Source organism: Tachyglossus aculeatus (assembly GCF_015852505.1).
Source record: "Tachyglossus aculeatus isolate mTacAcu1 chromosome 12 unlocalized genomic scaffold, mTacAcu1.pri SUPER_6_unloc_1, whole genome shotgun sequence".
NCBI classification, from domain to species: Eukaryota; Metazoa; Chordata; class Mammalia; order Monotremata; family Tachyglossidae; genus Tachyglossus; species Tachyglossus aculeatus.
This window is the reverse complement of record NW_024044828.1, coordinates 12,390,774-12,415,568: the sequence shown is the minus strand read 5'-3', so window position 1 is coordinate 12,415,568 and position 24,795 is coordinate 12,390,774. Positions and strand designations below refer to the sequence as shown.

The window sequence follows — 24,795 nt, the reverse complement described above, 5'->3', positions numbered from 1 at the left end:
CATGCATATCCCATCCAGAGAAAGTTTATCTGCCCCCTGTCAATCTTTGCAAGAATAGTATGTGTCATTTATATTGGTCCCTCCTCTCCTTCTTAAGTAATTCTCCCCCTTCTAGACTGTGAGCCCGTTGTTGGGTAGGGACCATCCCTGTATGTTGCCAACTTGTACTTCCCAAGTGCTTAGTACAGTGCTCTGCACACAGTAAGTGCTCAATAAATACGATTGAATGAATGAATACTTACAGCCACAGATAGGGGCTTGGTGGAGGGCAGGCAAGGGGGAGGCCCTGATTTGCGCAGGAGTGAAATAAGGCTTGAGCCTTTTGTCTATGAATTTTGTAGCAAATACTCTCAGTGTCTCAGGGTGGCAGAGAGCTAGCAGTATGTGTGACCTCCCTCCCCACACACCTCTAGATTGTCCTCCCCTCATTGTCCTCCCCTCTAGACTGTAAGCTCCTTGGGGGCAGAGAATATGTTTATTGTTGCATTGTACTCTCCCAAGAGCTTAGAAGAGTGGTCTGCACACAGTAAGTGCTCAATAAATACAATTGAATATTTGGGGGAAAACAAGCCCCAGAGAATCCGTGGTCCCAGAGTTAGAGTCCAGATAAAGGAATGCTGTGTTGGTGAGATTAGTGATGCCATCTTACAGAGTCTATTCCTAAAATAGGAAATGTTAGCATTGAATCTTCAGCCCCTCCACAACCTTTCCCCCCCACACTCACCCCACCACTCTCCCTTGGGTCTTGCTGAATATCAGGAAGTCTCACAGCAAATTAACTAAATTCATGGTAAACAAAATTACAGATTATCGTTAACATTACATAAAGAATTTTATGTAGCACCCACTCTATTACAGTCACTGCTCAAGGTAATACTCCGGCAGGAAGCAGTGAACAATCTTTAACTTGAAGGAATTTACCATATAAGGACAGGGTGATGAGAGAATCCTCCCCCTATCTCTTCGACACTCTTCTTCCTCTCCCCCACCCTCAAAAGATAGGCAGAAATGTATGAAGGAAATTTACCAGATTATCACAGGCTCATATGTTATATTACCACAGTCTAACCCAAATGTTAAACCCACAGATTCAGTGGCACATGATTGACAGGAGGGTGGAAGACGTGGAGTAGGAGGAGGGGAGGTTGGGGTAGGTATTTTTTATTTTATTTTATAATGGCATTTATTAAGCACTTACTATGTGCAAAGCACTGTTCTAAGCACTGGGGAGGTTACAAGGTGGTCAGGTTGTCCCACAGTGGGCTCACAGTCTTAATCCCCCTTTTCTAGATGAGGTAACTGAGGCACAGAGAAGTGAAGTGACTTGCCCAAAGTCACACAGCTGACAATTGGCAGAGCCGGAATTTGAACCCACGACCTCTGACTCCAAAGCCCGGGCTCTTTCCACTGGCCCACGCTGCTTCTAGATAGTGGGATGGGTTTGATTCACGTCATTCGGGAGCGCCTTAAGGAGAAGTGAGATTTGAGCAGGAAGCTGAGGGCCTGAGAAGATGTGGTTTGGCAGAGGCAGGTGGGAAAGCTGTTCTTAAAGGGCAAAGCGGCCTAGGAAATGTACATAGCGAGAAGATGTAGGAGTCCATCCCGGAGGAGTTGGCAAGTCTGGCTGAAACAAACAGATCGAGGCGAGGTGTTAAGGGAGGTGGGAATTGTGAGCCAGAGGGGATCAGGTGGCCATGATCAAGATTCTGTTTTTATTTGAGGGGTTATTGGAAGTCATAGAAGCAGTTTGGCATTGCAGGCAAGCAATGTGCTCACCGACTCTGTTGCCTTATGCTCTCCCAAGTTCTCAGTCCAGTGCTCTGTCCACAGTAAGTGCTTCATAGGAGAAGCAGCATGGTCTAGTGGATAGAGCACAGGCCTGAGAGTAAGAAAGACCTGGGTTCTAATGCCGCTCTGTCGCTTGTCTTTTGTATGACCTGGGCAATTCGCTTCACTTCTCTGGGCCCCAGTTACCCTGTCTGTAAAATGGGGATTAAAATTGTGAGCCCCATGTGGGACCAGGACTGTGTCCAACCCAGTTGGCTTGTATCTACCCCAGTGCTTAGTTCAGCACCTAGCACGTAGTAATTGCTAAACAAATACCCTAATTTATTATCATCATCATTATGATCAATACTGTTGATTGATGGATTGAGGAAGAGGTAATGTGATCTGGGAGATGTTTCCAGAAAATGATTTTTCCAGCTGTTTGGGATGAATTATGTTCCAAAACAAAAGCTCCCATGGGGAGATGCAGAGATGGGCAAGCCAATTGGGAAGAGAACTGATATGCACCTGGATGTAGATTATGGCAGAGGTTGGTGAAGAAAAAAATCATATCTGAAAGATACTGACAACATATTTTAGCTCTTAAATGATCTCACAAGTTTTGTGATTGGGCCTGGGGGATGTAGGAAAAAGACTCAGAGATCAGTAGTTCCAAACCTCTTGCACCCATAGCTGTATGACTCTGGAATCTAAATTGCAGATGGAAGTGCTGAAGAGCAGTGTGGTCTAGTGGAAGGAGTGTGGGGCTGGGAGTTGGAGGGCCTGGGTCCTAATCCCAGCTGTGCTACTGGCCTGCTAAAGGATCTTGGGCATGTCATGTAACTTCTCTGTCCCTCAGTTTCCTTATCTGTAAAATGGAGATTTAATACCTGTTCCCCCTCCTGCTTAAACTGTGGGACAGGGACTGTGTCCAATCTGATGATCTCATGTCTACCTCAGTGCTTAGTAAAGTGCTTGGCATATGGTAAGCGCTTAACAAATGCCACAGCTATTATTGTAATTAAGAGCTAAACATTCTAATCCTGACCGTTATCCCCTGGGCCTCAGTTTCCTAAATCTGCAATTTGGAGAGAAATTGATCGAAGGGAGAACGTTATGCAGACAAATCAGGAAAGTTGAGTTTGAAACTCGGATCGATGGAGATTCTAGAATTCTCCGGGTGTGTTTCTTCCCTCCCACTCTCACCAAGCCACAAGTCTTGTGGCACCAATGAGATTGTGACACTTTGCAGAAGCGAAAATGTTGTCTCGAGACTGAGCCGCCAAGAGGCTGAAGTTGAGATGCTCCTACCACTTGCTTTTGATTCCACCCGATAATATAGACAATAAGTTGACAATATTCAAACTTGATTGAAACAAACAGCAGTCAGTGCCTGTCTTTCTGACTCAGCCAGTTTTAATTATACTCTGAGTAGTGAAGATGCAGCCATCCTAATCCCTTTGTCCTCATTTTCTGCCAGAGCTGAGCTCTCTCTGTGCTACAACCTTTCTTCTCTTCCCCTTTCTGGGCCTGCCTAATTCTCAACTGCAGCCAACCACAAGACCTTTCCGGTCCCCAAAGTAAAGTCACACCGCTCTTTGACCCTGGTTGAAATTCTGAGCTGGGTGCATTCTTTCAAGCTAATATCAGACCTTCAAACTTCTAAAGACATTTTGTGAATCTGAAAGGGACAGTTCAATGGAGAATGAGCTCTGAAGCAAAAGGCAAGGTGATCCAATTCCTGTGTGATAGAACCTTGTCCTAACCACCAAGAGAAGAGTTTGTATGCCGTGTTTCCTTTGGTGTGATTTTTTTTCAACCAAGATTGATTACAGAAAACAGTGAATTTGCTTTGAATTGCACTGAAATTCTTATGGCTGTCTAGGGGAAGGAGACAATAGGGAAGAGGAACAAATGGAGAACGCTTGTCTGGAAGAAGGAGGGTTTTAAGGCCAGGAGCAGCAAAGGAGGCATAGTTACTGTCACCGACTGTGTAATAAATTTCAATATTTCTCTTTCTTGAAAATCAACTGCCCCAGGAACTGAAAAAAAGTATCTAGTTGTTAATATATCCAGTTAATTTTAAAGTGCCTAATCGTTCATGGAGAGCCTAGCGGGGAAAGCTGTGTACATTTTCTTAGGCTGCAGTGAAATTATATGACCTGTTTGGTGAGTTATTAAATAAACATATAATTGCTTGCTCTACTGTTACTCCAAATGCACCACACTTTGTGGTGTTGATGGTGGTATTAGATTTTGCCTGACTTTGGGGGTGTGCAGAGTGCTCTGTTTTACACTTGTTCAGCTACAGATAAGGCAGGTCCCTCGTCATGAAGGTCTTATAACCGACGAATACAAACCGAGCAGACTATAAGAAATAACGAGGAGCAATTGCAAATTTGGCAGATGTCTGTCACAGAACAGGTGGGGTTTGAGAAGAGATTTGAAAGGGATGGAAGGAAAGGAATAGGGGGGATAGTGTGAAGGGGGTGGTGCTTGATCTGTGTGATTTGTGCTTTCCTTTGCTGACTGCATATCAAATAGTGAGGATCCAAGTAAATAATTGGAAATTATCTTCATTATGTTCTATGATGATGCCTTGAATTTGCGGTTCTGGGATCATTGAGATTTAAGCCTTTAAAAGGACATTTAGGAAAACTAATATTTAGAAGCGTACAGTTTGGGACCCTGGGTGGTCCCCAAATATTTACATGGCATCCAAAGAATAAAAAACAGACTTCTCCGTCACCCCCACCTCCTCCCCCCAAAAAGTGTGATTGTTTAGAACTCAGCTGTAACATCTGGAAATCAGATAGGGAGAGCAATTTATGGAGTGTGAAAGATTTGAAATATTCAGTGTCCTTTATGGGGGACCCAACTTTCTGAAGCAGTGTGTTCTCTTTCTCTTCCCCTCTCTCGTCCGCCCCCCACCCATTCAGCACAAAGCAGGCAGTTCTGGGATCGCCCATGCCTTTCTGAATTGTGCCCTTTGTGCTGCGGTGCCATAAACAATGCGCTTTTTAAACCAGAGCCCCAGTCCACACTCTCCATCCCTTTCTAAAGCAGAGACAACCAATGAGCTGAAAGCAGCCGCATAACTGGAGTGCTTGCCATTCTGAGCAGCGATGCACTCATTTGATACACACATGGAGGCCTCACACAATCTGCAAATTCATCGCAGGCATCTTGCATTAGTCATCTGACAGATTGCCAAGTGTTCATTTTCTTTTCATGTGACTTCATTATTACTCCCCTCCAAAAAAAAAAAAAAAAGACAGACACCAGAAAGTCAGCTCTTCTCTCTTCTCTCCTGTTTCCACTGTTAGCTAGTTTGGGGTTTGATATCATTGGAGTTGTGCTGAGCAGAAGCTGTGCGAAGAGATCTCAACTTGCGACCGTTGCTTCCTCGGCCTCTGCTTGCAACATGTACATGTCCTGGCTGACGGCTGGTGCTTCTCAGCTCTCTGCTTGGGCAATGGTATCAAACAACAGCCCGCAGTGAGAGCTGTCGCCGAAGAGCAACGTAAATGTGCTTCTGCTTTGTTCAGTTCTTGAAATATATTAGACTCAATAGGCACTTTCCTCCCCCAGCCCACCCCCGGCCTCCCTTCCCCCACCACCGCCGCCCCCCCTTTGACATTTTTTCCTTCCTGTCCCTCACCATGCTGCCCTAACTCAGTCTCACTCCGCCTCTCGGTTCCGTTTCTTTGACAGTAACGGCACAGCCAGCAAGATGAACGGAGCTTTGGATCACTCAGACCAACCAGATCCAGATGCCATTAAGATGTTTGTCGGGCAAATCCCCCGGTCATGGTCGGAAAAAGAGCTAAAAGAACTTTTTGAGCCCTACGGAGCTGTCTACCAGATTAACGTCCTCCGAGATCGGAGTCAGAATCCTCCCCAAAGTAAAGGTACGGTCAGCCGCCTTGATGGTTTTGCTTTCTGTCTCTAGTCTGCCTCTGCTTGTCTGACAGTTTTCTTTCAGGAGGGATGGGGTGTGATGGGTTGAGGGGGAAGAGAGGAGGAGGTCAGGGAGCTGCGTTTGGGATGCCTGGCTTTGCAAAGATGCTGAAACGTCCAGTCGCCCTAGGGTATCTCCTGCCTCTTCCCTCCACCCCCAACTGCCGGTGCTTGTGCTCTGGGCTGGGCTCTGAGCAGGTCTCCAGTGCTGCCAAAGGGAGCAGAGGAGAGAAAGACAGTCCCTCGCTTGCCTAGGGTGAGGCAGCAGCTTCCCAGGATTAGTTAGTGTCAGGCACTACTCCCCCCTCCCCACCCGCCACTTCCTCTTTCTAAACAGGTGGAAATAACACAGGAGCGGGTGCTCTCTGGCAGGAGGGAGGGATGAGAAACTGAGGGAAGGAGGCGGGAGAGGGAGAAAGAGAGGGCGGGCAGGCAGTCCTGGCCGCTCACTGTGATATCACTCCAGGGGCGATATCAAGGAAATGGTACTGCCTCATTTCCAGATTCCTGATTTCTCTCTTGAGGTCACATTACAGCCGGTGTTAGCCTAGTCCGGGGGCGGCTGCCTCTCCGAGTGGTAATTTTCTTCGCTCTTTTATTTCATGAGCTTAATATTTCCACTACCTCCCCCCTCTAAAAATGTTCCCCGTTGCAGGAACACTTCATATGTACACAGTCCGTGGGGATCTCAAAGAATTGTCCAAATACAGGGTTTGATGCTACTGGAGGAGAGAGAGTAAACAGCCCTCTTTGAGGAGATGCATTTATGCTTTCGGCATTGAGGGATCTATTTATTAAATTGCTCTTTCCATGCACCTCGATAGGATCCAGTGGTCTAAAATGTTTAATGTGCCTCCAAAAATCTGGTACTGTAAAGAGAGCTTCTTTTATTCTACCCTCAGTAAAAGGCAAATTTGGATTTTTTCTTTCGCTGGGGAACCCTAGAATGCCTCACCAAAAATGAAACCCAAGAACTTGTCCACCCCACACCTTAATTTTCAGAGTTCGTGGGAGGTTGAAGGGGAAGGCTGTTTCTATCCCACCTTGAGCCCGGAGAGCAAGATTCAGGAGAGGATGGGTTGCTTGGGTTTCAGATCGTGGCCTGGAGTGAAGCTAATGGATTCCCCTTGGATCCCAATCCTTGGGAAACAAAGGTATCCAGTAACCCTTTTCATGCTGTACAGCAGGAAGGGCCCCTAAGGGAAGATACCTGAGTCCATCTCCCTTCAAAGCCCTCCTGAGAGCTCACCTCCTCCAGGAGGCCTTCCCAGACTGAGCCCTCCTTCCTCTCCCCATCCTCCCCCTCCCCATCCCCCCACCTTACCTCCTTACCCTCCCCACAGCACCTGTATGTATGTATATATGTTTGTACATATCTATTACTCTATTTTACTTGTATATATTTATTCTATTTATTTTATTTTGTTAATATGTATTGTTTTGTTGTCTGTCTCCCCCTTCTAGACTGTGAGCCCGCTGTTGGGTAGGGACTGTCTCTATATGTCGCCAACTTGTACTTCCCAAGCGTTCAGTACAGTGCTCTGCACACAGTAAGCGCTCAATAAATGCAACTGAGTGAATGAATGAATTTTCCAACTCCAGAGGAGACTAGGCATTGCCCGCATCCCTCCTCTTGGTCAGAAAAAGGGATCCAGGCATCACCTTGTCATCCGCAATAAAATGGTCTTGATGTTGCTACTCCACCATGACAGGTCCGTTCCTGACCAGAGCAGGCCCCAAGAGCTGTTCTGGGGCCACTTGGAGCAGGGGGGGGGGGGGGTGAGGGGTTGTCACTTGGGGGGCATTTTGGGTGGGTCCCAAGACTGACTGACTGAGTTAGACAACTGCCCATGTCAGAGCTAAACATGTCTCCTGTGGGGCCATCTGGGTGGGGCTGACCTGGGACCAGGCCAAGCCCAATCCACGAGACCTCATCTAGTCCAGATTCACACAAGCCTTTCAGGGGAGGGAGAGTGATGCCGGTGGGGGGCAGGGCAGAGAGGCAGGAAGCAAACCTTGATGAGGGCATTATTTGTCATTAACCGGGAAGGTCTGATGATTGGGTAGGGGTCCTGGCTTCCTAGGGCTTGCTCGCTTTCCTGATTCCATAGTGATTTGTTTTTCCTAGTACCATCTTGCCTGGGCTGCCAGCACTTTCCTGCTGTGGGCCACTTTTCAACTCACGCCAACACCACGGTCCTTGTTTCTGCTGCTGTCTGACACTGCTGTGGAAATGACAGTTGAGCTGGCATTGGTCCAGTGGCAACAATTTGTCATGAAACCATTGTTAAGGGTGTAGTGATATTATGAGCAGTAATATTAATACAATATTAGTAATATTTTATGTTATTAAAACACTCCTTTATGATCACGCTGAGGAAGAGTTAGTGTGCTCTTACAGTGCTCTCTCACTTAGAGATGGCTACAGAGTTTGTCTTTGGCCTAAACATCTTCCTTTCTCAACTCCCCTTGACTTTTGAAGAATTTTTCCTGGTGCGAATGGAGAGACTGAATCCTGTGACACTTTCAGTTTAATATAGATCGTAATAGATCTGTATAGTCTGTTAGCTCAAGATGCCTCTCTTTTGAATAGGGTGTGAAAGACACCACTTGGGAAATATTTACATATGTAATTAATGAAAAAGTCCCAATTCAGAAGATTTTGTTAGTGCATAGTTGGATTACTGTTTGATTACTGTTACTGTTTTTTTTTAGAGAAGCAGCGTGGCTCAATGGAAAGAGCACGGGCTTTGGAGTCAGAGGTCATGGGTTCAAATCCTGTCTCCGCCAACTGTCAGCTGTGTGACTTTGGGCAAGTCACTTAACTTCTCTGGGCCTCAGTTCCCTCATTTGTAAAATGGGGATGAAGACTGTGAGCCCCCTTGGGACAACCTGATTACCTTGTAACCTCCCCAGTGCTTAGAACAGTGTTTTGCACATAGTAAGTGCTTAATAAATGCCATTATTATTATTATTATTATCACATAACTATCAGATTTTTATCAGCTTTTGATATATTGTTTTTAGTCCATTTGGGATCTTGAAATAGCACTAGTGCACTTCATCTCCTATAGGAAATTGTGCTTCGTTAGTGCTTTTTCACTTAACAATTTATTTTCCTAGAAATAATTAAGAGCACTGACCAGGGAGTCCCTATAATATTACCATAATGATGATGATAATATTATTAGTAATATTGAGTCCAGTTTTCCCACTATAGAAGTTCACTATCACGAATTAAATTCAGGCACGGGGAGGATTGGGCTAAGTAATACCACCAGCAGAAATTGATGTAGCATTTTTGTTTTCTTCAGCTATGCCACATCAGTTCTAGCCTGTGCCCTTGTGGAATCCCTAGGACAGATAGTATTATTCCCATTTTATTGCTGAGAATACCAAAACCCAGAGTGGTTAATTGTTTTGATAGGTTTTTATGGTCAAAAAGGTCAAAAGGCAGTTCAGAGGCAGAACTAGGACCATTCTGCCTCCCCTGGATATCTCTTGCCCTTAGACTTAGAGATCAGAAAAACCATCTTCAAATGGTCAGTTTTTCCTCTCACTTTTATTCGTGTGGAAATTCTAGGCATTATCATGTGACCTATTTATTTCTGAAGCTTCCTGGTTTGCTTGCACTTTCACCATCCCACTCTCACTTGCTCCAAGTTGGGCTCTCATGATGCCTGTGGAAAGATATACACATGTAACGTCTTTGTGCCCTACAAGACCACAGAGGTGATCTTAAACACTCTTCAAAATTCAGGAGAAAGAAAACACATCAATAATACCATGCACTGTAAAGTCACTTAAAAATGAGTGTGAGGGAGGTGGGATTAGAACACAGTAAGCACTCAATAAATACGATTGAATGAATGAATGAATGAATGAGAACGCAGTTCAGCGCTTTGTGAACTTAAAAAGCACCGCGCCACTTTTGGTCTCTTGATAAACCGGGGAAGTTGCCGGATATGTGCAACAGGCCGGATGGTAGTTCTCTAACCACAGCAGCTACATTAGAGGCCCAGGGAGCAAGTCGTCTTTTTCTCCAGCAGCGTGCTACAACCCCAAATGAACTGTATATGTGTTTTTTGATCAGTGGTATTTTATTGGTCACTTACGGTATGCAGAGCGCTGTATCAGTCCCTTGGGAAAGTACAATTATAACAGAGTTGGTAGAACCATTCCCTGCCCACAATGAACTTACAGTCAAGAGGGTTTTCTTTGTCTTGTCTCATTGTTGAAGTGTTGGCCTTACAAATGTAGAAACTGAGGTCCCAAGTGATAGTCCTTAGTCTCCTGGGGAGACAAGCGCATAGCAGAAATTATTAGCAGACTCTTCAAATTCAGCCAATGAAACAACACTCCCACCCTCTCAACCCCATGCCTAATCTGAGTCCTGTAAGCAGCTTTTCTGTCTCCTTGTCTGGCTGGGGTGAGCAATCATCCTAATCTTTTCATTTATTTAAGACCTGCTTTCCTTTGATAGACATAATTTGCATGTCAACTCTAAAGTTATTTCACTGGTTTTGAAAACCCTGCATCAGAAACCTCTGCAGCAGCAAACTGTGCTCGTTTCCTTTAAGTGACAGATGGGGTCAACCCATGAGAGACAGAGAGCAAGGGAGCAGGAAAGAACACGAGAGAGTTGGAAGCAGTGTGGCCCAGTGGATAGAACACAGGCCTGAGAGTCAGGAGGTCATGGGTTCTAATCCCTACTCTGCCACTTGCCTGCTGTGTGGCCTTGAGTAAGTCTGTTCACTTCTCTTTGCCTCAGTTACCTCACCGGTATAATAGGGATGAAGACTGTGAGCCCCATGCAGGACAGGAGCTGTGTCCAATCCAATTTGTTTGTATTTGCCCCAGCGCTTAGTACAGTGCATTGCACATAGTAAGTGCCTAACAAATGCCACAGTTATTACTGTCATTATTATCTTTAAGCATGAAAGCTCAGCCCATATAAAAGGCAAATGGATTGTCCTTTCTCTTTGTGACTGGATTGTCTGTTCTAAGTGTCTTGAGATCCAAGGCTGTTGCTCCTCTGGCTTTCCTGACACATTAATCAATGGTATTTATTCAGCCCTTACTATGTGCAGAGCACTGTACTGAGCAGTAATACTTAGTAAGAGCATATGTAAGACACATATCTATAAATGCTGAGGGTGACTGTAAGTACACCAGTACTTAGGGGGCACTGAAGTGCTTAAAGGGCAGTTGTTGAGATAAAACCTGGGGAGAGTAGAGATTAATCAGGGAAGATATCGTGGAGGAAATGTGGTTTCCAAAGAGCTTTGAAGATGGGGAGAGCTGTGATCTGTCAGACTTGAAGTGGATGGGAATTCTGAGAGCATCCCTCTCAGAATGGCATCAGATTGCAGTCTCCAAAGCCAGACAAGCCTAGCCATGGTAGACCATGAACTCCAGGGAGACAGAGGGTCCTAGAATTGCATAGAATGATGACTGGACCTCCTTGTAGCATTAGACTGTTAACTCGTCATGTGCAGGAAATGTGTCTACCAACTGTGTTTTACGATACTCTCCCAAGCACTTAATGCAATGCCCTGCACACGGTAGGTGCTCAGTAAATACAAATGAGTGCGTAGGGCCCTGAAATAGCCAACCTCAAGTACCCAGCATTCTTAGTTCTGCTCCTGCACAGAGAGACAGTATAATAAAATGGGGACTTTGAGGAAATGTGGCATTGAGATCCAGAGTCCTGTGTTTTTGACCCGTGAGGGTGACCGTGGAAGATAGAGTACAACAAAACGGAATCTCCATTCCCCATGTGTAGGCTAGAGAGTTGTATTTTGTTGCTGAGAGGCATAATGATGATGATGATAGAATATTATTTGTTAAGCACTTACCATGTGTCAAGTACTGTACTCAGCACAGGAAGATAATTAGGTCAGACACAGTCTCTGGGCCTCAGTGAACTCACAGTTTACAGTGGAGGGAGATCTTTTCTGAAGATAACTTTTCTGATAACTTGATCAAAGGAGGATATTCCTCATTTTAGCTAGTTACAAGAATCAGTCTCCTCACCACAGCTCCTACTCCCCCAATGATTCCAGGCTGCTGGTAGCATTTTGATTTTTTTCTCTTTACCCTCTCAAGTATTTAATTGATGTCTGAGGCTTCTCTCTAGCCCCGGTCCTCTGACTTTTCATACCACTGGCAGTTCTACTCATCCTCCAAGCAAGAGGATGGTTTCCGACTGGAGGACTTACTGATTTTTTTTTCTTACCCTGCGGAAGCCTGAGATAGGCGGGGTGGAACTAAGGCCCCCAGCTGAGGTGTAAGGGCCTATTTTGTGAGTGCATTGGGAGAGTTGCAGCTAGAGAACATCCTGTTGAGCCGATCAGCTTCAGTCCCCCGGTTCACCACCTGCTTTGGTCGATTGAAATCAGGCACAGAGAAGTGAAGTTACTTTCCCAAGGTCACACAGAAGGCAAATGACTGAGCCAAGGTTAGAACCCAGCTCCTCTGATCCCAGGACTGAGCTCTTTGCACTAGGTGATGCTGCTACTGCTACTACTGCCCTCGTTGAGAGAAAGAAGGAATTAAAGACCCATACAAATGTGTAGATGCTAAGTACCAGAGGGGTCATTAAATTTATCTCACAGCCTACCTCACTCATTATTAGCACTGAAGCTAATAATCAGAAAGGGAAAGCAAGGAGTAATAGTTAAGGCAGACTTTCGTTCTTGCAATTTTTACCTCTTCTATTGAGACAGTGAGCTGTGAGTTACCTAGCAGAGTAATCTCACTTAGTGAGCCACTTCAGATCTCTAAAGGATAAAGCAGAGAGTGGGGTCCTGTTCATACAAGATATATTCACCTTTACATAGGAGTAATTCAGAATGGCAAGTGGAGCCGTTTACAAAAATTGCTAAAATTCTTGGTGCTCTTCTCCCCAAAGGAATGCCTTTTGCTTCACTTTACCCCAAGTGGTTAAATTGAGTAGTCAGGGAAGAGGCAAATTTCTGGAAGTGGTTTAGAGAAAAGCACTAACCTGGAGTAGAGAGTGGGAGAGTTCTGCTTCAAGCCCAGCTTGGATGCTGTCTCAGTGGGAAACCTTAAGCTAGTCACTTAAAATATCTATGCACTATTAGAGTAATACCAGTCTGTTTCAGGTGTCCCTGCTCTGTCCTCCTCCCTCCCACCTCATTTGGACTCTCTTCCTCACTGCTTTCCTCTCCTTTCACTGTCCTGGGGGCTCCAGGTTACCCCCATGGCTTCCTCCCCTTGCTCTTCCACCTTTCCCTTCCCCCATGCTTCTGAATCCCTCTCCTTCCTTCATTCCTGCCTCCTTTGCCAGTTGCTGCCTGGGAACCCTCTCCAAGCCAATCAGAGCACACTCAACGATGACCCAGACTGCCCCAGCTCCTGCTTCATATAGAAAGATGGTACCGGCTCAATACTTCCATGATGGGATATTGATTTGGGGAATTTGAGCAGGGGAGTTTAACATAATGAATCAGATCCATTCCATGTAACTTTATGGGGAAATCATTAGGTTCATCAGGTAAGGCACAAGAGGAATTCAGAGTGAACTGGACCAGATAGACTAAAGAACAAAGTTTGACAAATATCTGATGATCCTTCAAAATGGTTTTCAAACCTGTGATCGGGTGAACAGTCTCGAGCTCGGGCCTCGGAAAGCAAGGCAGCTTGGGTATAATCTTTCTGGATTTCCCAGAGGCATTTCACGCTGTATCCCATAGATTAACGCACAAGGCTAGCAAGCTGAGCGGGGCCTCTCGAATTGGAAAGGGGAATGCTGGTGAGGTGATTGGGGTCAGATTATAATGGTAAAAGCTATTGGGTCAGGGAGAGAAAGGGATGACAATTTTGAAGGACCACAGGAATTGGTATGGGAATCGATATTTTTTCACTTTCTATGTAAATGCTTGAAAAGAAGAGGTCCCTAGCCTGGTATTCAAGTTCTGCCTTAAGTTGAATTGAGAGAAAGCTGCAAATCGCTTTCAGGGCCAGGTATGGTTTCACTGACTACAGTTATCTCTGTGATGCCTTTAAGAATGTGTATTTGAGTTTGAATGTGATTCAGACCGACAGGGCACATATCATATTCCCTAACATTTCCAAAGATCTGCCCCCTAAAATGGAGTGAGTGAGTTGCAGTATTGGGCACCCACTCTACAAGGAAAAAAGTCCTCTTGAAGCTCCATAAAAATAATAATTGTGGCATTTGTTAAGCACTTACTATGTGTCAGGCATTGAACTAAGTGCACAGGTAGTAACAGAATAATCAGGTCCCACATGGGGCTCATGGTCTAGGAGGGTGAACAGGTATTGAATTCCCATTTTGCAGATTGAGGGAACTGCAGATTGAGGGAACTGAGTCACAGGGAGGGTGTGACTTGTCCAAGGTCACACAGCAGACAAGCGGCAGAGCCAGGATTAGACCCAGGTTCTCTGTCTCCCAGGCCCGTGCTTCATATAGCTGTGATCAGGCACTGAGGACTTAGACCCTTTTCTGCACATTGGCCTTACATTATTGCATGCTCCTTCTGGTGAATTGCACACTTCTTGCCACCTTATCCCTCAGACGGCCTCAGCATTGAAAGTCAAGGTGATCTGTTTCATCATTCCCAGTACAGCTTACTGCTGAAATTAGGACTTCCCCCAAAAAACAGCATCTCATAGCCTTAAGCATGAGTGAAATCAGTCAATGGCATTTGAGTGCTTACCATGTGCAGAGCACTGAACTGAGCATTTGGGAGAATATAGAGTTACAGAATTAGCAGATATGATCTCTATCCACAATGAGTTTACTGTCTAGAGGTAAGAAACCCAGAGATCCAGGACCGGGAAAGGAGGACAGAGGAGTCGACTGACAGCACTCAAAACTTGAGAAATCAAAGTCCAGAACACCAAGTTTGGAGGAACAAATAACCCATCACTTTCACAAAAACCCTTTTTAGATCCCATTTTAGGCCACCTGTACCAGTATTAGGAGCCATGTGATTGAAGACACATCAAGGAGATGGAGAAATTCCAGAGGAGAGCAGCGGGAAAGGTCTAGGCTGGTTAGTCCATGCGGAAAGGTCTAGGAGGGTTAACTTGAAAGGCCTGAGAGCATTGAGTCAAAAGAAGCCAAAGGGGTGGTTAAAAAGTAAAAAAGAGGAGTTTGTGCTCAATAGAAAAGAGAACAAGTTAGAGGGGAATATGATTGAAGTTTGCAAGATGCTAAAGTGCAGTGTGAGGATAGAAATAGACACTCTTTCAATTAATGCTAAACCCAGGGACTTCGCTCCATAGACTTGAAATTGGAAACAGCAGGCAAAGTGTAGAGTTTGAGCCAAACTTTGTCACACTGTGGAATGATGAACTTTGAGAGCATCACACCAGAAAAGGAGTGCAATGGCAGTAACTAATGCAGCAATTCTTCCGAAGTGCATTTCCCTCCCTCCGCCCCAACCCCCTCTCCCCCCCCCCCCCCCCCCGAACCATTTTCAGTCTCCTCTGAATCCCCTCTGATGCAGAGTTCCTTTAGAACATCTGTGCCTCTTGGGCTTGGCTCAGCCTGGGAATATCCTTGGGCCTCAGGGTCACTGGCCAGACCTGAAGAGTTTACAGGGGAGGAGTCCCACAGTCTTTTGGAACGATGCTGGGGGCGGTTATCTTGTACTTTATTAGGGGGCAGATGTTTCTTACACTAACACCTATCCACTCAGGCCTGAATGCTCAGAGCCCCGACTCCTTGCGTACCTGTTTTGCCTTTTTGGCTGTTTTTGTTCTTGTGTTAATGGAATTTCTTAAGCACTTACTATGTTCCAGTAGATGCAAGCCAGTCAGGTTGCACATAGTCCATGTCTCACGGCTTAATACCCATTTTGCAGATTAGGTAGCCGAAGCACAGATAAATTAAACCACTAGCCCGGCCTCACACAGCCAACAAGTGGTGGAGCTGGAGCTTAGAATCCAGGTCCTTCTGACTGCTAGGCCCTTCTGACTGACTCCCGGGCCTTCGCTGTATCCACTAGGCCACATTGATTCTCAGAGTAACCACCACAAACTTGATTCAGGGAGAAACACAGTGGGCAGAAGGGGATTGATGACATTTGAACCTTAGGTCACTTGGGGCCTGCATTCAATCAATCAGTGGTATTTATTGAGCTCTTACTCTGTGCAGAGCATTGTACTAAACACTTGGGGAGTATAATAGAGTTGTTAGACATGAGAATCTGTGTGACCTACAGGAAAAAGCCCAAGCCTGGGAGTGAGAGTATGTGGGTTCTAATTCTACCTCCACCACTTGCCTGCTGTGTGACCGTGGTCAAGTCACTTAACTTCTCAATGCCTCGGTTTCCTTATCTGTAAAATGAGGATTAAATACCTGTTCTCCCTTTTACTTAGACCGTGAACCCAAAACAGGGCAGGGATAGAAACTGTGTCTTAATTAGATTTACTTGTTTCTACCCCAGTGCTAGGTACAGTGCTAAGCATGTAGTAAGCACTTTACAAATACAAAACAAATAGTATGATGTTATTATTATCATTATAATGATTATTCCAACTAGACTGTTAGTTCATTATGGAAAGGGACTGTGTCTGCTAATCCTGTTGTATTGCACTCTCCCAAGTGTTTACTACAGTGCTCTGCACATAGTAAGCAATCAATAAATAATACTGATTAATTGATAGTTTACAATAGAGTAGGGGTAGTAATCTATGGCCCTGTGATCCTTGCTCATGACTACATATCATCTGAGTAGCCAAAATAGCCTTCCTAAGCCAAGCCTACCATTTTCATTAAAGGCAATTCTAGATGTATTGTAAAATGGAGCTGGTACCAACCAGAAAAGAGAGTAGGACCACTTGTGAAGAGGCAGAACAGAACTGGCTCTAGGGCTGTTTGAGACCTGAGAAGGATGCTATTTTGAGGTCTGATCAGGCCCCCTCTCATTTCCCTGTGACCCTTCCCCTCATATGCAGTGCTGTCCTACTTAGCCATCCTGACTTTGCCAGCTATTGGCTGCAATTTTATCATAAGTTTACCTTCCCAGAAGCAGTGGTGGGTGGCTACTGCAGTTGCTTTTTCCCAACATCCCCAACTCACTTCCCCTAGACTGACCACACTGCCCACCTCCAGGGTGCTGAGGCACTGCCCAATCTACAGTCAGCAGGACTCCGTATCCTCAGAAAACCTGACTTGGCACAGACCGAAGGGGAATTTACCTCTTCCCCTCCTCTTTCCTTTCCCCCTTCCAGGACTGTTGCATAGTTTAATTCTTCTTTAGAAGTGCTGAAGCTGAAACTTCATCTTAAAAGGGGTACCTCCAAGTATGTAGTTTTTGAGGTAGTTCTGGAAATGGGAAAACATAATTCTTAAAAGTAGGCAGTCAGGGAGAATAGCACTGCTTAATATACACATTTCCCATGCCTTGCTGGTATCAGTTTACCCTGACACTTCTAGAAGATGTGAACGTGATTGCAGAACATAGCATGGACTCAGAAGAGCGTTGCATTCTCCACATGGAATGAAGTGTGTCCTTGATGAAAAGCAAATTTGGTTTCATAATGTTTTAAATTTTATCAGGTGTTGATTAGAAAAGGTTTTTTGTTTTTTTTTTAGGGGGCGAGGGTTAGGTTTTTTGTGTTTGGGTTTTTCTTGATGGGGAAGAATGTTGTTTGTGCAGATTCATTTGGTACCCAATATTAAGTTGTTCTCTTTAGCTAATCAGGGAATGGTGAAAAGCCAGATTCCTCCACTGTCATCTCCTACCCCACCTCTGCCTCTCTCCTGTCCTGATCCAAGTTCATGGTCTAAGTAGGCGGAGAAAATCTATTTAATTCTCATTTTACAGATGAGGCAGACCAGCAAGGGTTGGTGCTCTGTCTAGCATGAAAGTTAACGATCGTATTCCCCCCAGAATGGTATTAACTCTTTCAGACTCCCTGGGGCTTACTGGTTCCAAAGTGCCTAACTCTTCAGAGAGTCACATGCTGTGTAGGAGTATTAGGTTTGGGGCATTTTATTATGCAAGGGCAGTAGCTGTCAGGCACCACTGCCATAAAGAAAAAATTCTGGACAAGTCTGTTTCCTAGATCCATTCCTACTTCATGTTAGGATCCACCGACGGTTCCAGCTACTGTTTCTCATAAGTCCTGCAAGACTACAAACCTAGAGAAGAAGATGAAATCATTAATGTTCCGGACCCCAAAAGAGAGGGTGGGATTGTGGCCAGCTGTGGGTTTCCAAGGGAACGCTGATGTCCTTGGATTAATTTTATCTCAGATTTTTCAAGCTCTGAAATAGAACTGATTAAAAGAGATGAAAAATGAAAACCAAGCTGGGAAAAGACAGAGTGTGCTCCACTTCCCTTGTCTTATTGAAGCCTGGTAACAGACACACGGGCATAAGCAGATTCAAGGTGGGAAATTTAGAGTTGTGGCATTTGAAACTCCTCCTGTGTCAGTCTTAGAATCCTCAAGGGCAGTAATGAACTGATGTTATTGTCTCCATCCCAGGTGGGTGAAAATAGGAAAATTACACAAGTATTGGAACATGATTTCCATAGGCCTCCGCATACCATTTTGTCTGCTTTCAGGCTCTTTTCCAGTTAGATTTTTATCACTGTTTCCCTGATCAGTTCTTACTTCTGTGTCTTTCTCCTCCTCTCCCTGGTGGTGTCCTGGGACCACAAGCAGCAGGAAAAGGGAGACATCCTGAGCTAGGAGAACAGGGAGTAGCAACAGCGAGAGCTGTTGGAAATTTGCCAGACCACTACAGCTTCCCAGAGCAGGGAGCAGAGAGCACAGTGACTCCCATGAACCACTCTGAGGGATCGTTCTCCCCCAGCAATAAAATAAGAAAAATAATTGCGAGGCGAATCGAGATAATGCCTGTAGGAGGCTTTGAATGTCTCAAACAAAGAGTGCTACGTGGGTAAATCAGTCAATCAGTGGTATTTATCGAGCGCTTACTGAGTACAAAACAGTGGACTAAGCATTTGGGGAAGTACAATACAGCAGGTTTGGTAGATGTGATCTCTGCCCACAAACACTTAGTACAATGCTCTGCATACGGTAAGCGCTCAATACATATGATTGAATGAACAAAAGGAGCTTGCAGTCAACAGGGGGAGACAGACATTAAAATAGATTAGGGATGGAGGAAATAGGAAATAATACATTCAAACAAATTTTGGGACTGAGGTGGTTATGTAAGTACAAAATATTACTATGGGAGCTACCGCTGTCGTGCTGCTTCCCCCACCTTGTTTCAGTGTGGTTAAGGTTGGGCCCTGCCTGAGATGAGAGGAAATGCACGGTGCGTTCGTGGTCGTCGCTCTGCCAGCGAGGCTGCTGTTTGGGAGGCTCTTTTTGTGAAGTGGACCTCCGCCTAATAGGAAGTAGATCCTGGACCACCAGATCCTTCAAGGCAGGCCACCACCCAGCTGCCAGATGGTAGCGGTCCAGGGGCACTGGGCAGATCCAGCTCGGCCTGTGTTCAAGCCTTGGGATGAAAGACTCCTGGAGTCCAACCCCCCTGCTCCCCCCCTCCCTCCCCTAAGCCTCCCCATCTAAGGTCTTTAAGGTGGGGAGGCTTTGAGGAAAGGTGCCATGTATGCCCAAAGGTAATGTTTTTCTATCAGGCCATTTAGGTTTTCCTCCCCAGCTAATTACTGGGGCATCTATACTCAGGGGATGCAGAGTTTTTAAATGGGACATAGACTTACACTGTGCACGTTGAAGTCCAAGGCAGAAGTCACGACAGTTTAGAGAATGATGCAGAGGGAAATTTCTTCAGCCATTTGGGATGCTCGGATTGTTTAGTTTATATAGGCCGAGGGCTGCCACAGATCTTCAGGAAGCCTCAAACTTGCACTTGCATGCGTGTGCATGCACACACACACACACACATGCACGTGTACACAAAGACACACCCTCTTAAATTAAAGCTGCAGGACCTGGAATAATTTGGATTTTAGAGACTCTGAAATAGATTCTAGTACTGTATAATTTTTAAAAAGTACACGTAACCAGGGCTCCTAAATAGAAGCAATAGATCATTTTCAGTAGTCATGGACAACATTTCCAATCCTAGCAGCATGGTTTAGTGGATAGAGCATGGGCCTGGAAGTCAGAAGGATCTGTATTCTAATCCCAGCTCCTCCACTTGCCTGCTGTGTGACCTTGGGCAAGTCACTTAACTTCTCTGTGCCTGTAAAATGGGGAGGAATACTGTGAGCCCCATGTGGGACTTGGAGTGTGTCCAACCTGACTAGCTCATGTCTACTCCAGTGCTTAATAGAATGCTTGGCACAGCATAAACACGTAACAAATACCATTAAAAAAATTGAGAGTCAATTGAAAAATGTGAAATAAGGCAAAAACAACTACCAATGTATTACTGTACATTAAAAACAAAAATGCTCCAGATAAAATTAGAGGACCAAATAAATGGGGTCTGGATCGTGTGTGGGTGTGTGTGGGTGTATCTACATACATGTGTATATGTAGGTATATAATAGATATGTGCAGTTGCATGCATTTTCGTGTTTTTATTGTGGGCCACATTTAGATTGCTTTTAATTGAGCTATTTTAGTGGACCTTTTGTTTGGGTTCCCCAGCTCATTTTCAGCAATCCTGAACTGAGTGCTGATTTTTCAGATCACTGCATGTACATTCACTCTGCAGGGGCCCAGTGAAACTCAGGCAACAACTTTGACCAAGGCAGCTCAGTAAGGAGCAACTCACCGCCAAGAGCCATACCCCCTGGTAAAAATGGTCCCCTCCAGGAGTATGTCCTGTGTTTTTGAGGCTCTAGTAAATAATTGGTCTGCTTGGAAGACTCAGCGTTCCATAGGTTCCATTGACTCTCTCAGCCATAGTTTTATACTGGCATAACAGTTTATAATTCAGGAAACAGTGAAACCATGTTATATTCCATATGGAAGGTTAATAAAAATTGTTCTTAATTTATATAGCAATAATTGCAGTATTTGTTAAGTGCTCACTGTGTACCAACACTGTACTAAGCATTGGGGTAGATACAAGACAATTAAATCAGACACAGTCCCTGTCCCACATGGGGCTCACAGTCTGAATGGGAGGGAGAAAAGGTATTGAATCCCCTTTTTTACAGATGAGGAAACAGGCTCAGAGAAGACCAGTGACTCGCCCAACACCGCAGGCAAGTGGCAGAGTGAAAATTAGAGCCCAGATCTTCCCATTTCCAGGCCCTTGCTCTTTCTTTTATGTCACACTGCTCTTTTTAAATGATATTTAAGTGCTTTACACTGTATCAGGCACTGTAATAAGTACTGGGGTAGATAGAAACTAGTCAGGTTGGACACAGTTCCCTGTCCCACATGGGGCTCACAGTCTTAATCCCCATTTTACAGATGAGGTAACTGAGGCTCAGAGAAATTTAGTGGCACCCAGTAGATAAATGGCAGAGTCAGGATTCATCATCATCATCAATCGTATTTATTGAGCGCTTACTGTGTGCAGAGCACTGTACTAAGCGCTTGGGAAGTACAAGTTGGCAACATATAGAGACAGTCCCTACCCAACAGTGGGCTCACAGTCTAAAAGGGGGAGACAGAGAACAAAACCAAACATACTAACAAAATAAAATAAATAGAATGGATATGTACAAGTAAAATAAATAAATAAATAAATAAATAGAGTAACAAATATGTACAAACATATATACATATATATAGGTGCTGTGGGGAAGGGAAGGAGGTAAGATGGGGGGCGGTGGAGAGGGGGATTAAAACCCGGGTCCTTCTAACTCCCGGGCCCACTATCCTCTAGGCCATGTTACTTCTTAGAGAAGGACCCTGAAATATAGAGATTAAGCTGTTTTTGAACAAAGGAATGTTCATCTCCGGGGCAATTCCAAAGGGATGCTGACAGCCAGCAAAGTAGAACATAAGGTTCATCAGAATCTTGTTTTTCTCTAGGTCTGCTCTCCCTGATGCCCCCAAATCTTTTTTCACCCACACTTCCACCAATCTCTGTCGAAAACTAAACCGGTTTCCTGGTTGGGAGTTTCAGGGACGGTTCACTCTGTCCCACTGCCTTTTGTTCTCCTTGGGACAAGTCCAGAGAGAAAAAGCAACACAGCGTATTATGTGAGACCTTAACTTTATAACCACATGTTCTCCAGTAAAAGCTCAATTCTCCAAACTCAGGTTGGATACCTGTTCCGTGATCCAGCTGTGAACAATCTCGGGTCACACTCCTCTCCTGTCACCTGCACGAGTTTTATAATCGCCCCTGTGCCTCCCCTTGTCTTTTGTATTATTATGTTTTGGAGTTCCAGGCCAGAGCCAGCGTTGCCTTCCTCGCCCTCTGCTGGTCACCTGAAAAAGCACTAGACTGACGTGCGCCCTACAGTCCCAGATATTCTAAAATATGCATTTATTATTTTTATCAAAACAGCAGTAACCCTGAGGGGGAGCCTGGAGCACCTGAACAGGTGTCCGATGATGGGTTGTGTGGGGGAGTCGAGGGAAGAGTACTTTGACCCTCTCGCTCTTCGCTTACAGACTCACAGTGGAGAGATGTGGCGGGGACGGGGGCTGCCATGTGTGGCAGCTGCTGCTGAGACAGAGTGGTAGTGAGAAGGGGCAACAAGAACTTTTATGGAAGCAGGAACGTCTGTCCTCAAACCTGCTGCTGATTTGGAGGAAATGGGAGGGGTGCGAGATCTGAAGTGGTTATGGCTTTTGCCCTCCAGGTGGGTGGGGATGGAGAGGATGGGATGACTGAACGTTGACTGACAGCAGGTGCCCATAAGGTCATATACCTCCCAGGAAACGTATGTGTGTGTGTGTCTTCCAGATCCACGATGTCTTTTTGGTAAGAGATCACCAGAGTCCTATATGCCACACTTACATAAGTTCCCACACATCCCACAAAGAAGCAGCATGGCCTAGTGGATAGAGCATGAGCCAGGGTTCTAATTTGGGACCTGCCACTTGTCTGCTGTGTGACCTTGGGCAAGTCACTTCACTTCTCTGCCCCTCAGTTACCTCATCCGTAAAATGGAGATTTAGACTGAGAGCCCCATGTGGGACTGTGTCCAACCTGATTACCTTGTAACTACCCCAGTGCTCAGAACAGTGCCTGGCTAATAGTAAGTGCCTAACACATATACCATTAAAAAAAATCCCCCTCCAGTAATATCAGCCCTTCCATTTTGCAGCACTCTGAAATGAAGTAACAGGAATGAAATTGACAGTGGTGCCGATGTTTTGCAAGTATGTCTCGGTACTTCTTGCAGGTTTAACAAACACGCTTAGCCCTCTTCCCCTCCCCTTGCCACCATAGGCCTTCCTCTTCAGGATTTCAGCAATAGCTTCACTTGTTTCTCTTCCCCATTAGATTTGGGATGAGAAATTCTTTTTCTTCTTGGGACTTCATTTCCCTGAGCAATCTTTCAGAGGCTTAGGGCTGCATAAATAAAAATATATTTCTGGCAGGTTCAGTTAGATATATCTCCCATTCACTTTTAAGGTCCATCCACGTGGACCAGTGAGCAATGCTGTTGGGAAAGTGCTTTTTTTTTTTCCTTTGTTTCCTTCAGCATAATCATTTGGGTGCATTCCACCATTGTTCCGTGCCACTTTAAAACCCAGAGCACCACCAAATGTTTGGCTTTGTGTCAGCCAATGAGTACTCTATGGAGCATGAAAAAATATTGTTCCAGCTGAAACAGCGGATGCACAGGAATCATTTAGGGTGTTGCTGTAGTGTGAAGAGCTCTGACATTTTAAATAAAAGAAAGGAAAATGGGCTTCTTGTGCATAGTTGGGGCCTCCTCTTTTCTAAAGCCCCCTGCCCTAGCAGCAGCCTGTGCTTCTGAAGCTTAGCCAGCCCCTCAGACATCTCCTTTGGCTTAGGAGTAGAGCCTTCATTATGATTTCAGGGATCAGTGTGGCCTTGGCAAAGGCTGCAGCAATAAGGATGGAGGGAGGGGGTCAAACTGGTCAGTGTCCTAATAAGACTTTTTCATGTTTCCAGTTTTTCAGGTTTCTGTTGCCTGCACTTTCTTCGTCCTCATGCATCTTTTTTTGTTTTGTTTTTAGTTTGTACTAGCTCCAAGAATCCAAACAAGCTTTTTGGGAGGCTGTAGAGACTTAAAAGAGAGTGGGGGAGAGGGAAGGGAAGGAGAGGGAATCATTTCCCACAACAGAGAATCACCCCATCTAGTTGAATGCAGATTTGGACGGGAAGAGAGTATAACTTGAGAAAGGGCTCAGATTCCTGCATTTTCTCTTAAAGTGGACCCGAAGGACTCTTGGAAATCCCCAGTACCCCCCAACCCAGCAGAGAGACGTTCCTAGACCGTGGACACTGGTCTCAAAGTGGTGAGAGTGTTCAGAAATGGAATGGAAAGGGGTTCTGCAAGAGATAAAAGAAGAGGGGCATAGCAAGCTGTGGGGTGGAAATCTGCAGGGAGTGGTGGGAAAATGTAGAGATTTGCAGCTCAGTCAGGGCTCTGGTATGTTTGGCCAGATCCTACAGAATCTTGAACCTCAGCTAGAGGGCAAGAACAGCCATTAATGGGAGTTAAGATATGCCTTCTTTAGCTTAGAACAGTGCTTTGCACATAGTAAGCACTTAACAAATACCATTATTATTATTATTATTATTATTATGTGCTTTGCTGTAATGTACTCTGATGATGGAATATTAGAGAGGGGCTTAGAATCATCATTGAACCTCCTAAACCCCTGCTTAGAGCTGTGAGAATCCTAGGCCTTGGAGAGCACCCAAGAAGAGCAGTATATCCTGTCATAGAGCAATCTCAGGTTAACGTGCCTCAGGTTTCCACCGTGCTTGCTAGAAAGTCAATCTCATTCTGTCTCCCAAATCAATCAGTCATAGTTATTGAGTGCTTACTTGTGTGCAGAGCTCTGAACTAAGAGCTTGGGAGAATATACCGGAGTTGGTAGACCAGTTCCCTGCCCACAATGAGCTTGCAGCTATTTATTTTATTTTGTTAATATGTTTTGCTTTGTTCTCTGTCTCCCCCTTCTGGACTGTGAGCCCACTGTTGGGTAGGGACCGTCTCTATATGTTACCAA

General features: G+C 45.1%; 1 protein-coding gene across 16 annotated transcripts in view; it reads left to right on the top strand.

Annotated features, from left to right (window-relative positions):
* Window positions 1-24,795, top strand: part of CELF2 (CUGBP Elav-like family member 2) — a 452,584-nt gene that overhangs the window by 297,988 nt on the left and 129,801 nt on the right. For 14 of the 16 annotated variants that reach the window (XM_038740993.1, XM_038741000.1, XM_038740994.1 and 11 more), the window contains one exon: window positions 5,482-5,678. In XM_038740993.1, the coding sequence (XP_038596921.1) occupies window positions 5,482-5,678 (197 nt within the window). Of the gene's footprint in view, window positions 1-1,130; window positions 1,151-5,110; window positions 5,291-5,481; window positions 5,679-24,795 lie in introns of those variants that run through there. The other 2 variants (XM_038741003.1, XM_038741002.1) reach the window with 2 other exon arrangements.